The sequence below is a fragment of the Nipponia nippon genome, unplaced genomic scaffold (genome assembly GCF_047370975.1).
Source record: "Nipponia nippon isolate SJK-2023a ecotype South Korea unplaced genomic scaffold, ASM4737097v1 scaffold_4, whole genome shotgun sequence".
Classification (NCBI taxonomy): domain Eukaryota; kingdom Metazoa; phylum Chordata; class Aves; order Pelecaniformes; family Threskiornithidae; genus Nipponia; species Nipponia nippon.
This window is the reverse complement of record NW_028262358.1, coordinates 47,856,618-47,873,327: the sequence shown is the minus strand read 5'-3', so window position 1 is coordinate 47,873,327 and position 16,710 is coordinate 47,856,618. Positions and strand designations below refer to the sequence as shown.

General features: G+C 45.7%; 1 protein-coding gene across 1 annotated transcript; it reads right to left on the bottom strand.

Annotated features, from left to right (window-relative positions):
* Positions 1 to 2,474: 2,474 nt before the first annotated feature.
* DACT2 (dishevelled binding antagonist of beta catenin 2) lies at positions 2,475 to 16,326 on the bottom strand. Its single transcript, XM_087776833.1, has 4 exons — positions 15,957 to 16,326; positions 10,056 to 10,188; positions 8,322 to 8,609; positions 2,475 to 5,096 (listed from the first exon to the last, which is right to left on the bottom strand). Exons 1-4 carry the CDS (start codon positions 16,194 to 16,196, stop codon positions 3,298 to 3,300), a joined length of 2,460 nt encoding a protein of 819 aa, XP_087632959.1. The 5' UTR covers positions 16,197 to 16,326; the 3' UTR covers positions 2,475 to 3,297.
* Between the last annotated feature and the right edge of the window lie 384 nt (positions 16,327 to 16,710).

Genomic DNA, 16,710 nt, shown 5'->3' with positions numbered 1-16,710 from the left:
CATCAGATCTATACACTTGCTAATCAAGTCACAGTGAAAGTGCTAAACTTCTCACTCCTGAAGTGTATCAGGTTTGGTGCTAGACTTCTAATTGAATCACCAACTGACATTTTTTGCATTCTCTTAGGCCTTTATAGTACAAGAGGCTGCAAGGTAAAAAGATTCTGTGGATTCCTTCTGGAAGGGAATATAGACAGGGAGTATTTCTATTTTGTATTGCCATGACCACAAGTACAGCTGGGCATCCCTGATTCTCACTCCGAGGCTTCATAGGGAGCTGAAAGCTGTTTTTATGATGTTTGTATATACATATAAAAGAATAGTGCATCAAAGTATTTATTGATATTTGTTGATTTTAAATATGTTTCAGATCTGTTTGCTTAGGAGGCAAGTATTCCGGAGTCCTGTCAGCAGAGCTAGCCCATAGTTTCTGATGGACGGAGCACCGAGAGGCATCACACTCGTACACAGTTGTTACCAAAATTCTCAGTGTACATGCCAACAAAACGTACTAATTTTTACGAGTGCACTGAACTACAATCGTATTTTGGTGCCAATATAGGTGGAGTATTGGCCACCCAAGTCTCCTGCCCTGCTTTGCACTGTCCTACTTCTTCCCTCGAGAGCTCTGGTCCCAAAGCAGTTTCTGCTTCAGCAGAGGAAAGCAGTGTTTCTGAAGGGCAGTGCTAGGGAGGTCCAGTGTCCAGAAGTAAGGAAGGGTGGCACCACCCGTTCTGCCCTCCCCAGAAAGTCACAGCTCAGTAGCATCGCTGCACATGGTAATACCTCAGCACTTAAGAGCAGGTTCTCTGCATTGCTGGGGTTCTCCAGCACCATAGGTTTCCCCTGGATCAAGTGTGGGCACATAATCATATTTCTGTCAAACTGGCCAAGGCACAGGATGATGACATTTGTGCCAGCTTTATGCTTTTATCTTGGCTTTACGCTGGCTCTGGGAGGAGAGACGTTATCTGACCTGGCAGAAAGTGTGAGCTGTAGAGGCAGTGATACCTCATCTGGCATAAAACCTGTCAGTACAAAATTAAGTCATCGTTTTTCTTTATTTGAATTGGCAGTGTGAGTTCATTCTGGATCAGCACTTTCATCATGTGTCTGGCAACATTTCTGATGGAGTATTAACAGCCCTAAAGCGGGATTTACTGAGTTGTAGGACCACAAACTTACTGTTTGAGCTTACTCTGATAAAAACGCAGGGAGGTACTGGGTGGCAGTTTTTACCAGGTTTCAGAACGTTTTCTCGGTAGGAACAATTTCCTCCCCCACGAAAAAACACCCTCAAAATCCCTATCTAACCAATAAACCCCACCCCAATGCAAAAAAATCCATGGATTAAAGGTTCATATGTAACTTTTGACACACTCCCCCAAACCAAACCTTTTGTGTAAGTGGGAAAAAGAATCCTTTTGTGGTGTGGAAAGTCAACACAGCATAAATCACTATTTTGCTTGTTCTGTTGCTAGACATGCTGAACAAGAAACCACTACCAGACCTGTGAAATTCTTCAATTAATCCTATGGGAGTGATTATGTCCAATACTCTTGGGACCGTGAAAAAATGCTTAAACATATTCCACTGACTAAAATGTAGTATTTTCCTAGTTGCAGTAAGGATGGTGTTATGCACTAGCTAGAATACTTGAATTAAATGACTTGACATAACTTTTACTTTTCTCTACCTCATTTTCCAAAAATGATTTGGAAATAGAGCGGTTTAAAACTATAACACAGCTTCTAAAGAATAGAAGGCATTGCCTAAAAGTTTAGTCTTTCAATACTTCTGTTTGCTAATGAATCCTTGGAGTAAACAAGCACTCTTTTACCCACAGTTTCTGCAAAGCACTTGCCTTTTGTTTCACACCCAGTACACTTGGCTGAATGAGGTAATGCCTACATCTCCTAGGCCAGGAATGTATTCAGATTGGGCACTGAAACAGGGTGGGAGGATAAAACCTGCTCTTTGGTAAACACAGGGTGAACTTCAGCCCAGCTTCCAGATTGCTGTGCTCAGAGGAAAGATTTAGGACTGCTTGTCTGAACACAAAAACATCACTTCATCAGTTTAGCAACCGATTCAAAGCTTCACATAGGTGCCCTCAAATGCATTCAAAACACATTATGTATACATAAATATGTGTTTTAAATTAAGAGTTCTTGTGACAAAATTGCATCGAGTCAGTTAAACACTACTCTGTCCTCAATACAAATACTGTTTTTCAATTCAGTCATTTAGAAGCAGGTGCTGAAGCAGGTTTCCTGAGGTAGAGGCTGAAAGGACCCTGGTTCTGACTGAGCTATAGCAACCCTCTGAAAAATAAAAAAGAACTGCTCTGCACAGCAATCATGAAAACACAGATCTGTTTCACCCAAGAAAGCTCCTCTGCATTCCTGACACAACATTAGACTTCAAATAATTTTCTTTAGACATCAAAGTCAGACAAGCACAATTTTCAGAAGTACATTAAATAGTATTTATTGAGTCTGTAATGTCAGGGGCAAAACTATAATCTTAGTCCCAGCTATTCATACACTGTGGCACTGAGCCCTCATGTTCTTTCACCCATCCGACAAATGAACAATAATATGGAACATCATAAAGAGGGGGTTTGAAAAAAAAACCCTATGCTCTCAGTTTTGAAAACAGGAAACAAACTGAACTCCTGTTCTCATTCACAAATACATTTGTCTTCTTGATTAAACATAGTATGTTTTTATGGAACAACAGACTTCTCCTGATCTCTGGGAGAAGGTATGGGATGGTTGACCTGAAAGAAAGTAAAACTATGGAGAGCACTGAGAGCTTTTCCATACCAGCACAGTGACAGCTGGATGGTTAATGCAGACTTCAGACTGCAAAGAATTCCTCACAAGAGCGAGGGATGCTACCAAATATCCAGTTGGGAAGAGCCCCTCTTCTTGGGAAGCCTTTGTGTCTGGGACTGATCCTGGGGGTGCACATGGTCAACAAACCATCAAGAGCCTGCCTGTAAAATCTTATGGCAGAGGTTGTTTTCATTTTTACCACGGTGACCCTTCTGCATAGTAAAAAAAGGCATCACACAATATACACAGATTCATATTTACAGAATAAGTGGCAAAAGAGGAAATTAGATACAGTGACATTTATGTCCAGGCGTTAACAAACAAGATCCCTTGTGTTGATTCAGGGGTTATTCACAGTTTGTTTAAGCGAGTCCTTTTCTCTGCACAGGGGTTCTCCTGTTTTGCAAACGAGAGCCAGCAGGATGTCCCACTGTAAGAAACAGACACTTGCTCTCCCTTAAACCATGGTCATGACCTTCAGAGAGGCAGGTTGGAATCTCCTAATCTTCTTCTTTAGTGCCTTTGAAGCTTTAATGCGACAGATTTTGGGCACTGGGGGAAGAGGCTTGGAAGAGGTCTGGACAGTCCCCGATTGTCTGACCGAACCTTCAGGCCAGATCAGCTCACTTTCATCCGCCTCATCATAGTCAAGGGCAAGGCTGCTACTGTTACTGCTGCCATCCGAATCGCTTTCGCTGGACTCACTGTCCCCGAAACGGTTAGTCGTGAAATCGCTGACCTCCCCTTCGCTGGTCTCTGCAATGGTGGAGTGAAAGAGGGAAGCGCATTCTGCAGAGTACTCGGAGTGGTCCGACTCGCTTTTGGCATAAGCTCCGTGGCGCTGACTTTTGGAGCGAGCCCTCATACTGACAGTGCGCAGGACACCAGCTCTCCTTGCTGGCTGCCTGGGCACTCCCAGGCCAAAGCTACTGGAGAGGCTGGCCAGGTGGGCCTTGGCAGAGATCTCGACCGTGGACTGCCACTTGCGCTGCTTCTTCTTGTTGGCTGTGTCTACGCAAGCTGCTTCGAGGGAATACAGTGCATTGGCAGAGGCTCTGTAGAGCTCCGGCCTGGATGGCGCGGTGGGGAGCCTGACCTGCACAGGGAACAGGCTAGACTCCGAGCACGACCTGCCGGTCACGTCACCAGAATACGAAGGTCTCCGCACGAGGCTCTTCGCTCCATGGGGTCTTTGGGACTGATTCCACTCAGCAGGCAGCCTGGCAGCCCCATGGGACCCTCTCGCCTTCTCCACGCAAAAGGCTTGCTTTCCAGGCCGTAGTACCTTTTCACTATTCCTCCTCTTTATCTTCACTGCCTTTGTTTTGGAGCTGGCAAACTTGACCCGGACTTGGTGGGATTCTGCAGGGACGAACTGAGCATGAACAAACTCGCTGCGTGCCACTCGCTCATGACACCCGCCGTTAGCCAATTTGGCATTGCCACACCTTTTGAGGGGCAGCTTTCTGGGTGGGATGGCTTTAGCGTTCCAGGTGCCCAGGCTGGAGTCCTCCTGGCACAGCTGCGAGCAGGAGGAACTGCGCTCCACGCTGCTCTCCGTTGCTTCTGCCAGAGGAGAGCCCCTTGCTGCTGACTTGGCAGGATAACAACTATTCACAGCTGATGGCTCTGTGTCAGGCCGAGTGGATGGCTGTTCTTCATTCACACAGCGCATGGCCTCCTGCTGCTTGGCACATTCCCCCTCCAGCACCTCTCTCTGCAGCTTCCCTTCAGCTTTGTTACTTTCCAGAGAACTCGCTTGTTTTTCCAGCTGGCTACTGCTGCTGTTAATTTTCACTCCACCGGCACTGGGGGTTATAATGAGTCTCTGGTGCATTGTGGCTGGCTGGCTCTTTGTTGAAACCCCCTCGCTGGCATCAGCCCGATTGTTCCCTTTGCATCTCGTCAGCTGCAGTAATTTATTGATGTAACCCCCTGGCTTGGCCTCAGTGGTTGGCTGAGTCCTAACCAAGCTGGGACCTGCCGCACTAGGCATGGGTTTGCTGGGAGGAGCCTGGAGGTCTGCTTCTGGGGATGTCCCCACCAGGGAGAAAAGGGGACTTTGTAAAGCCACCGCATGAAGGGGGCTTGGGTAAGGATACACATCAATGCCATTCTTGGAGACCAAGTCGTTCTGGAATTTGGGGTCCACGCTGAGCAAGTGCGTGTCTCCGGCACGGCACAGAGGCAACACGGATTTGGGATCTATCTCTTTCTGAAACCTAGTGTCTGCTGGAATGAGTCTTTCCAAGTCACCTACACAGTGGATGAAAATAAATAACCTAATTAAATCACAGGCAATTACATTAAAACTGGCTTATGCTAAAAGTGCTGCTTCAGAGGGATGTGCTAGCTTTTACTAAAATCAGTAGCATGAACGAAGAAAATAGTTTCAGTCCTGCAAGATCACTGAATTAATTCAAGGCTTTTATTTACCTGACCATAACAGAGATTAGAATGACTTTTAATGCTAGTAATAAAACTCATGCCTTTGCAGGAAATTTAAACTGTGCTACTTGGATGAAAGTAAATCTGTGCACATATAAAAATGTTCTAGAATGTCACAGACTAACAGGAATCCAACCAATTAAACAAAAATAAGGGATTATTTTTATTTCTTGGCAGAGATAAAAAGTGAATCCAACAACCAGAAAGCCTGAAGCTGAATGTCATGTAAAATTATCCAATACAGCAGATATAGTTTTTGAACACATTGCCCCTAGGATAGGATAAAGACTTCCTCTGGATATATGACTCAGAAATTCCTGAAATTTCCAGCACGCGGAGTCAATGGTATTTTTTTTATAGTGGTTAAATTTGAATTCCAGCTTTTCCTCCAACACTTTTATATCACGTGTCTTGGAAAAATCTATAGTACTCAACCAGCTGCTTTAAGCAGACTTAAGCAGACACTAGGTTATAGTGTTTCTTAACCTCTTACATGCTGGAAGCTGTAGTTGTTTATTCTTTTGCATTTCGCTTTACTAAGGCATTAGTAAACAAAAGCCCTCAACGCACACAGGAGAGCCATTAAGACGCATGTGTCCCGTAGGCCAGAGAGTGATGTGATTCTACTTTTCCTAAACCCCAGATCCAATGAAACCTCCTTAACTGGATCTCTCATTTCATTTGATAAGCACATTACCAGTCTCATGCCTTTCTAAAGTAACTAACTTCTTAAGAGTATTCAATTCTAGAAAGAAATATTCAGAGGTTTTATTAAAAGGCAGAAAATCCGGAATGCCATAATTCTAGGTGTGGGGTTTTTAAAAGTCAACCTTAAGGATGTAGAAGAATGGACTAAAGAACCTTTATTTTGACAGAGAAAAAAATCTAAGGGTAACTACTCGGGCAGATGGGAGGCTCAGTGCCTGAAGATGGCATTTATGGCCACCAATTCAGATCTCTTAAATTTTGGAGTACTGTCAAGGTTGCTGTGAGTTACACTTGGCTGTTGCACCTTCCTCTCAGGAACATCTCCTGCGTGCTGAGAGGACAGGCTGTGTTCTCCTGTGAAGTAAGACTGTTCCATCCAGACAAGTCATCCGATAGAGTGCTATGGTGCTGTGTTACCTCTGGTACCAAGAGTACTGGAACCATCTGCAGTTAGCTTGGATTTCTCTGTACAACAGCGCAGACTTCAGTGCCAACAAATCCTCAGCTAACTGATTTCCTGGCTGCTTCATGCTACCAGGAAACCCAACCATCAAATCTAACCACATATTTCACTTAGAGCGACTATTTCTGTCCTGTGACAGGAAGCTTTTGAAAGACTTCAAAATTTGGCATTGTCCTACCTAAGGCACTTACAGACCTGCTACAGCAAAGGTTAGGATGATGATTTCTCAAACAACATATTTTCAGAACGAAAATTCTTTAGGAAATCGTTGGCAGTCTGTAGTGCTGCTCTCTTGGACAAACAAACCAGGAAGGTGTCAAAAGAATGCTGTGCTTGTGGCATCTCGGCAAGCTTTCCACTTGCCACTAAAAGAAAAGGCAATCAGTTTGTATCTGCAGTTACCTGTGGGCACAAGCTAAGGAGAGGAAAAGAGAAATTTCTTCCCTTCTCCAAATGATGCTTTTCTGAAGTAATACCTTGCCTCACTTCCTGCAATGTGGTCAACTTTGTTGTTGCGAATTGTTTCTTCAAGACTACACCCACTACTACCCCACTGCTTATGTTTCCCACACTGAAGGAAGAGGTTGTAGCCAAGAAGAAGGGAGGTAGTGGTGGAAAAAGGAAGGAGGGCTGAAGGAGGGCTGTAGCCTCGCTCCTGTACCCCTACTTAACATCAGCTATCCCTTTTTCTCTTAGTCTATCTCCTTATTAAAAAAACCATAAAGCCCCTGGGGTCTTAGCAAAATGTTGCAAGGCAGGAAAGTTTCTGATAGAACAAGAAGTTTGTAATGTGAACATGGAAGCCATGAAGCATGAAGCTTAGCTCCATCCCCAGCCTCTGAGAAGCCTTGAGAATACTTTGCTTTTATGCTGTCATTTACCACCATTGCTTCAGATGTGCCTGCACAGGTACGTACAGAACTGGTGGTCTTTGCTTCTGCTCCCAGCAAGCCAGAGGTGAGCTAGCTCAGGTCAAGAAGCTGTGGGAATGACTCCAGAGTGACACAGTACTTAAAATGCATGTTCCCTCTTTCTGTAACGGAACTGGCACGCATCTGGCTGGGTTACCATATGAACTGCGCTAACACAAGGTTGCTCTGAGGCCATGGAAGGACCCAAAATAAGAAGTGATATGATGACACTTCACAGATGGGTAAACAAGAGATTTGGAATATTAACGGACTTGTCCATTTTGTCTAAAGGTATGATGCAAATTCATGGTTCATTCACTATTAAGCTCATGACTGGTTCCTAGACAGTCAATTAACCTTTGGTGTCTGTTATCCCTAACTGTACATAATAAATTATGAAAAAGAGTATTGTTTGAGTCCACATTAATATGAATAAATAGGGCAAGGTATATAGAAGTATTATCATGTTCATTTTACAACGGATTGAGAAAACAGGCACTAAGTCTGGAAGTGTCTCTTCCTCCTTAGATTTCTGTAAAATCTTTCTCAGTAAAATGCATCACTTCTAATTTTGAATTCACCTTATATTTTTCATACATCCCTGCACCTTCACAGAAGATATTTCAAATATCGCAATTTTTCTGATTTCACAAGCAGGTAAATTAAAAAAAGTATCTCAATATTCATTAGAATTTTATCATCTCATACATTTAAATATTTTTCCATTTCTAAATGCATACGTCCTCATATTTGTTATTGTTTAAAAGTATCTGAGTATGGAGACGAGTGAAAGTTGGACAGTAAACGGTTTGGCTCTGTGGATTAATTCTCACTTTGTGTATTGAATATGAGTGCTATATATTGATTACACATTGGTATAATAGGTCCTAAAAGTAATAACCATGATTCTGCCCTTCCCTTGAATGAGTATCCAGTCCTGCAGTCAATTACCTGTGGAAACTGGCCTTGGTCGGGACCTGGCAGGAGTCCCAGAAATGTCTGTGCTAGCTGTAATCCGACATCCATCGCTGACATAGGTTCCCTGCTGTTGGTAGCTGGTGGTGTGCACAGTAGTTTCATCTGCAGACTTGGGTCGGTAATCAAACACACTGAGCCTTGCTTTAGGGTGTTGAGAGCCGGGCAAGAGACTGGTGTGGGAGGAGGAGATGGACTCACTGTACACAGAGGTACAAGAATTGGAGAGGGAGCAAGAACCACCATCACTCAGGTCATAGAAGCCTGCAGAGTTAAAATAGATAAGATATTTCTTATTTACAGTAACTAAACATGCTCTATAGAAGAAAAATGCAGCTAATAAAATAAATCTTCATTTGCTGTGTGCCACAGGCCTAAATTTACGATCATTTTTTTGGGTAACTTTAGCAGAGGTATGCTCTAATTCAACCACCTTTTATTGGGTTTCTGCATATTTACTTAGGCCCTGAGCCAGCTTGGCACGCACATGCATGCTCAGTTCTGAGGGTGGGATGGGGTGAAGTGCGGCACCATCACACCCAGTTCTTCACTGGAAAACGTCTTTGGGGACTATTATGCAACTGGTGTAAAACAGGGCCATCTTACACTGTTGTAACTTGTGCTAGGTGCATACAAGCACAGCTTGGATGGGAAAGTAGAGTAAAACTAGCCTGTGATCAGAGCTGCCAGGTCTATGACAGCTGGAATGTCTAAGGGCAGAGAATGGAGGCTATCTTCCCCCTCCAGGTCTTACGATCATTGCCAATTAATTATGGAAGTATTAAAAAAGGCTCTGTATTAATTCAAGATAGGAATTTTAATTATTCCTCTCTATATAAAGCAAACAGAAAAGGAAGCTTTTTCCTTTTGAACTGTGTCTATGTGCCTAAGCACACAACTGAACTTAAACACTCAACAGAAACTTGCACTTTTTATACCTACTCCAAGTACCAGGCTGCAAATCCGTATGCTGTAAATAAAAAATTTCTTTCCTTGTCTCCCTGAAGACTTAAGGCTTTTCAAAATTCTGTTTAAAAAGTATTCCCATTGTCCCAGACTAGACAACAGAAACTGGTTTTAACAGACAACATAGCTATAAAAGTCTGCAGTACAGCACGCTCTGTGAATCAGACCAGAAACCTGAAACTCAATCTTTTTGTCCATGAGAGCTTTAGTCAGCAAACTGTTGGCATGTTTTTTCTCAGTGTCTTTTAATAGTGCTGTTTCATTTTTATATAAATGATCAAACATTCATTTGGCCAGAGCGCTGCTGTGTTAGTGATCTTCAAAGCCTTAGTGAGGTTCAGGACCCTTCTTGGATTCAAGCAGAGCATTGACATGGATGTTGGTCTCCTTCACTTCTAGTAAATACTCTAGCCATTTTGCCAATGGTCATTCTGCACTGGACACGATAATTAATTAATAATTCTGTCTCCTCCTCCTTCCATTTGTGGCTAAAATGTCCATTTTAAAATAAAAAAATCCAGAAAAAATACTGTTTGAGCGAATAAGCATTTTCCAACTACATCAACTTTGCAGGAAAACTCCCACCAGCTCTGTGAGTGTGCTCTGTGCCAGATGACTACTCTCCACCTCAGCCACGGGGCACTCTTTCTGACCAAACAATAGAGAGAGTTTTGCTTGGCAGTTGACATCCTTCAGTTCTCCTAGCACCACACCTCTGAGAATAAGAGACTAAGTGCACATTACCTGAGCTGGGCCGGCTGTCACTATCCAAGTATTCACTGGAGGTCTTACTGACGTCCAATTTCAGCTCACTTATTCGCTGGTCTAGCTGATCCAGGTGGCTTTTCAAGCCGACATCCTGTCTTCTCAAACGAGACTAAGTCACAAGTCGAGGGAGGAGGAAATGAAGAATAATCACAGTTAGAATCTCAGCAGCAAAGCATGAATTCAGGCCATCTGTGCCGGACAGATTCTGCTCTCAGGAGGTGTTTTGCTTAGCTAGGGACTGTGGCAATTGGCTCTCTGTAACAAGACTGACATAACGGACAAGTACAAAACATTCTGTTTCTCAGTATATATTGTCTTCTGCCCAGCTGAACATCTTCTCAAAACTTTTCATACTGAATATACTTATTTTAAGCTTCGGGGTTTTTTTGACACCTATGGCAAGAACTGTATCTCTAAAGAGGATGGCAATCTTGTAACTAATTAACATATTAATATATGCACTGCGTTTTGCCATACACTGCCTCTGAGCAGAGGATGGGATAAACATTATGGATTGTCTGCGTGAACTCTAACATGCCGCCTGATGAAAGGAAGCCGCTGTATGTAAAGGTATCTTTGTCACACAACGCAAAGGCAGCATACTCATTTCTGTAAAACCCTTGGCTTTGATGACGTCTTTATAGTTGAAAGGGTACACTGCATGAATTGTGACATCTATTTTGCTAAAAGTTTTCCTTGCATGTCTCGTGGCTAGGTATTTCCACACATTTTATGCAAGGAGAAGGTGGCATTTGAACGCTGCTGTGAAAATGACTGTATGGTGTCTCAAGCTGATGAATAATCCTTCAGAAGCCAGCAACAAGGTCCTTTGCCTACTGCAATCACTGACCAGGCTGATCTGCGGTAACAGCTCCCGCAGTTGCTCCCCCAGTATTTATGCCGTCAGCTTGGCGAGGCAGATGGCCAGGCGTTAGGTACCAGCCAAAGAACCACAGTTGGTTTCTGTCACAAACTTCTCACATGGCACTAGGAAAATTATCTAGGCCCAGTCGCTAGTTAGGCAGTTTCTAATTATATCACACCTCACCATCCATCCAACAGTACTTTACAGAAAGGTGGTCTCTTGAAGTTGGTTGTAAAGTCGTGCTTACAGCCCTTGAGGGGCCAGGTTTCCACTCAGTAATGGCGAGAAAAACATGATTAAGACTCTTTTTTATGTGTAAGTTTCAGATTTAAAAACATGAGTGGCAGTTCCAGCAGCATTTCCAATCCCAAATATGAAAAAAATATAATCTAGGTCCCTTGAACTAATTAAAGTATCTGCAAAATTAAATGACACGCAGAAAATCAAAATCAGTAAGTACACATTTTCAACTCCACTTTCCTTGTGTTCGGATTATTCAGCTTTTAATATTTGCATTTTTAGGTTTCTCCACAGCTATAGATACTAAAAGTAAGGAAAACTAAGATCCTAAGGTAATCGGTAAACAATTAGAAACTGGGATTCGGGGAAAAGAGAAAAGACAGATGTCTTGATTCTCACAGGACAACTATTACGGCTGGTGATGCTGCTGAGAATAAAAACTTATTTCTAGCATGCTTTTATGGAGAACATATAAGACACAAGAAATAAAGCTCTTTTTTGTTAGCATCACATCTAAAAAGGTTTAAGCTCAAGAGGCTCATTACTGCTTCCTAGGAAAACCCGTGGTGATTTTCCCTCTTCCTGTTTCATATAAAAAAAAAGGAAGGGAAGAACTGGATAATAAGGAAGATTTTCTATCCCATCTGAATGATGAATGTATGACCTCCTCAGTTTTTCTTTATTTCCTCTATGGTGAAAAAGCAAAAACATGCCGTGCCTCCTTCAATCCCACCTACTCAGGAAATCACAGAGTTTTGTTTTCACGGCTGGAATTAATTGCTTAATGATTAATGTTTTGCCAGCCAATCCCTCAGTCTGTGGTTTCTGATTAATGACAGAGAGGCCACAAGGCTCTCAGGTATTCAAAGATTATTTATTATACCTCCAGGTTCTGTCTGCGCTTTAACAACATTATAACCAACACACATGATTTACATCATCGTTTTTAACCCTTTTATGGTGTCTCACACCATTGGGTTTTCATGTTTCCAGCAGACTTTGTAGCTTTGATCTTTCAGGTAATTCTTTCTGCGCTCAGAGACGAGAAGCATTCCTCAAACCATTTGGGTAAGGATGACTTTTCCGGTGTGTTTGCTTGAGATTGTTACTGCTCTAATAACCACGCTAAGCAGCGCCCACAACAATAAACCCTAAACACACTCTTTCTCAATTCACAACATGAATTTTACATGAGACAAAACCCTGCAGGTGAAACCATCTGTTTGCTTTGGGCAATGCAGCTGTGAAAGCTTCTGTACAGTGCACAATGCAGGACCAGACTTTCCAAATCAACTTTTACTATCGATGGCCTACAGTTTTTGGGAGCCAAATCTGGGACATCGTCATTTTTCAGAGGAAGAACACTTTCTGAAAAGCAGGTTCCTTTAAGTCAACGCAAATTGGCACCCCAAATCAAGGCACCAAAACCCACTGGTCATACTTAACTATTCTTCTCAACTATTAATCTTTTCAGTTAAAGAGGGTGTTGACACTTATTGGTTGTAGATTAGCACCTGATAATTTTATTAATCCAACTGTATTTTGGAATGGACAAAAGACAGCATTAATCTTGTCTAGTTTTGCACATCTAAAATCTATTCACCCTTGGGTCTTTTTGTAACTGATGGTGCAAAGCAGTCAGTTTCAGAGGAAAATTAATCTCACCTATCCCAGACCCTTAGAGTGAGGTGAATTCCTTCTGGAAGCACCTCTTTCTCTCAGCTGACAAAAAAATTAAGTTAGATTAATATTAAAAAACAATCCCTGGTTTAAAATATGTTTTCTTCTATTTAAAACTATCTAAAGGGGAAAAAAAAAAATCCACGTAAAATGCAGGGTACCAAGTGTTTTATCATCAGATTCAAATAAATTTTTATAAATATGTTCTCTGAGGAAACAGCTGAGAAAATACTGGATGACGCAGCCTTAGATATCCATCTACTTTGACAGTGAAAGTGTCATAGAATTCTTTCTTTCTATTAGCCGGAATTTGCATCTTTTCTTTTTCCTCTATGTCACCATGATATAGTTTGGCCAAGAGACCAGCTTAGCACCTTTGGGATCGCTGACAGTAGATGGCATCACTTAACTCTGCTTCTCTTCTGCTACAGAAAGTTGATCCTGCCTGTACCGTAGTAACATGCAGCTGGCAGAAGAGCCCATGGCCACCAAAAAGAGCCACTGGCTGGGGCAAAAAAGGACATGACTGCTAGGCGCAGAAGAAAGCCTGTAGCCTTGCTGCCTACAGCAGACTGCTGGAAAGGCCAGCTGCTGGCTGTCGCTGGTACCTGTTGTTGGGGAAGAGACTGGGATGCTGGAGTGGCATCCACACGTGGTCCCTATGGCATTTGATGGCTCTGCTACACCCATTCCCACTAGTGGCACTTGACTCCTTACGGGTGCTGCCTCTGCTTTTCTGTTTCTCACCATTACAGCAGAAGCCTGGCTTGACTCATTATCTGCCTTGTTTCCGTTGCAGAGATGCCTTGAGCCGCTCCAGCTGATACAGCTTCCCCATTTTATGTTGCAAGGACCAAACTTTTTACGAATTAAACCATGACCATGCTAAAGCCCAGGGCTACAGCCCTACTTGAAACTTGGATCAAGATACACTGCAAGGCAAAGCTACATTTACATTGTTAATGAGTTTCTCAATCTGAAAGCTTATAGAGCAGCGATCACATACTCTATCATCCATGGGCCAAGAACAACAACGATGAAGACGTAACACTCCCTGAGCAATGCTGTGCTTTGCATTTTCTGTTGTTTTTAGTTTTAACAATTTCCTGTGATCACGACCAGAATTTTCAAGGGTTTTGAGTGCAATACACTGCTCATGAGTCACTGAGAAACAGTTTTTAGCCTGTGGTCGCCGAGTTCCTACGATCTCTGGACTACTTCTAACAGGACTGTGAAAAGCCTGTTTTCAACAGAGTTTACTTTGCTATTAAACAGCTTTCAGGTATCCACCTCTACTCAAATATATGTCTGCAATTTGCAGGGGAAAAAACCAATAAAGGTACCAGGTACGCCAGTCTGAAAAGCTTCCAGCAGCCACGGGTCAATTGGAAGCGCTTTGTAACACTACTTTACGCATTCGCACAACTGCATTTTTGCTGAAGAACCTGCTCCTGGACTTACGTAGTTCTGAGTCATCCCTCAAGCTTTATGAACACTTCCCTCCCCGGCACCCCCAGAAGACACGTTTCCCATAATTGCACTGGCACCTACTGGCGAAATCCATCCCTCTCTGGCAGAGTGCTGAGTTACTCCCATCCTTCCAACGCCTGCATTTCTAAGGGCAGCAATTAAAGGCCATTTTCTTCTTCCATTTTAATGGTTAGTTTCTCCCATGTCCTTGGAAAGCCCTGTAAGGTGCCAGTAAAGTCCTGACAAGCTAACCTACAATTTTCATATTTTATTTGAAAAATATAGAAACAAAGGAGTAATTAAAGCACAACACCTGACATGAAAAACGAACAGTCACTATGGTCAGAGGTCATTGGGTGTTTCTGTTAACCCAGTGGCCCCAGACAGGAAATAAATGCCTTCAATTCTTTCATTTACTTTAAAAAAAAAAAAAAGGAAGAAATAAAGTAGAGCCATTAGTTAAAATTATCAATGACGGGTAATCAAGTGGTTGGCAATCCACTTGTCCTGCATTTTTTGCTTTAATCAAGATATGCCCGCTGTTGTGTTTTCACATGTGGTGGCTAGGTTTCCCTGAAAGTTAAAGCCAATTTTATTCCGAGATGCTGCCTGATAAAGCTGCCTACGGGGAGCGAATAACCGTGCTGTTTTCACACCTGATCGATAACTGATGGCCAAGCCTTGCACCAGTACGGGGAGGGAAAGGGCTCTGAATTAAGTCTGAGTTTACTGAAGTGTGTAATTGCCCATGCTAGAGATTAAAGCCCTTTACCCTTTGATTGTCGTCTCACCTATGAAACTTGTTTCAGTCGCAATTCCGAATTTTTAGTTTTCTTTCACAAAAAAAACATGCAAGCGGCCAGTGTAACACTTCAAATGCAAGGCCTGGCATTCAGTTATTCTTCTCTTTTGATCACGCACTGCGTGGCGAGAACAAAGTACTCCTGGCCCACCAACCCGTTCCTGGCGGACCGACTCCCAGCGGCGTATAGGTGTGCGTATAGGTGTGCGCACACACGCCCGTACCAAACCCCTGAGCGCTGACTCTGCTTATGCTTATCTCACTCCCCGTGTCTTTCGATCTCCTATTCAAACGGCTGCCGCTAAGAGCTGAGCGCTCACGGGCGCGATCCGTGCAGTACTGAAGTTAATCGCCTCCTGCTGCGCGGCTGCGGCGAGCGAGCAACGCCGGGTACCGCCGCTCCTGGGCGCTGCTGCCGGCGCAGGGCCCGCTACGCCGCTGCGCCCTTCGGGTCCGCGCATAGGCGCGCAGGGGAGCCCCGCCTGAGGAACAGAAGCGACCGTTACCGCGGCTGCGGCGGGGACGGCGGCGGCCGCCGCAGCTCGCCCCGATGGCCACCCCCGGGCCCCGCCGCTCGCACCTGCCCGCGGCGGGGGAACGGCCGCCGGCGGGGCGGGAGGAGCGGCGGGGGCCGCGGCTGCAGCGCCCTGCCTGCTCTCGGCCCCGAAACGGCGCCGGCGGCTCCCGAGGGGGAGCCGGGTGACAGGCAGCCCGCTGCGGGGCGGCGCTCCCCTCCGCCCTCGGCGCCGCGGCCCCACAGGACCCCCGGAGGCGGGAACGGGGCCCCGGGGGCAGCGGGGCGTCGCGTCCCGTCTCTTACCAGCTGCTCCTTCAGGGCGGTGAGGGTGGCCTCCAGCCGGTGCTCCTTGCTGTGGGCGGCCAGGGGCTGCTCTCCTCCGCCCGCCGCCGGCCGCTGCGGCATGGCCAGGGCGGCCCGCACCAGCTCCCGCTGCTTCTCCCGCAGCACCTGGAGCTCCTGGAGGCCGGCCAGGGCCGCCTGCAGCCTCTCGCCCACCCGGCCGCGATCCCAGCCGCCCGCCCGCGGGCCGCCCAGCAGCATCGTCAACGCCGGGCCGCGACACTGGCCATGGCAGCGGGGCGGCGGGGAGGCGGCGGGGCTGCTCCCGCCCCGGGCCGTGCCTGCGGCTGGGGCCGCCCACCCCGCTCCGCGCCTGGCACCGGAGCGAGTGAAGCGGGGCCGCGGCGGCTCCTGCGGTTTTGGAGGAGAGGTGGGGACGGGGGAGGGAGGGAGGGAGGGAGGGAGGGAAGGGAAGAGGGCTGCGGCGCCGGGGCCACCTCTCGGGGTGGATACGCGCGGAGAGGAGCCAGTGCCCCTGCGCTCCCTCCGCCCCGCGCGGGGGCGGCTCCCGCCGGCCCCGGCCCCGGCCCCCGGGGCTGCCCTCGCCTCGCCCCCCGCCCCGGCGGCGAGCAAGGGGTGCCTGCCCTCCCTCACCCGGGAGAGGCAGCGGGTCGACGAGACGGCCGGGGCGAGAGTGCCCGTCCCGGCCGGCAGCGAGCTCCGGGGATGCTGCGGAGACAGGACCCGAGCCCGTCGTCGTGCTGCAGCCGTGTGC

Excerpts from the sequence above, each read along its gene's own strand:
- DACT2 (XM_087776833.1), bottom strand. The coding sequence starts at position 16,196 with ATGCTGCTGGGCGGCCCGCGGGCGGGCGGCTGGGATCGCGGCCGGGTG. Across the intron at positions 10,189-15,956 it reads CCGCCCTGAAGGAGCAGCTG|TCTCGTTTGAGAAGACAGGA; the intron begins GTAAGAGACGGG and ends CTTGTGACTTAG. Across the intron at positions 5,097-8,321 it reads ACCAAGGCCAGTTTCCACAG|GTGACTTGGAAAGACTCATT; the intron begins GTAATTGACTGC and ends TCCACTGTGTAG.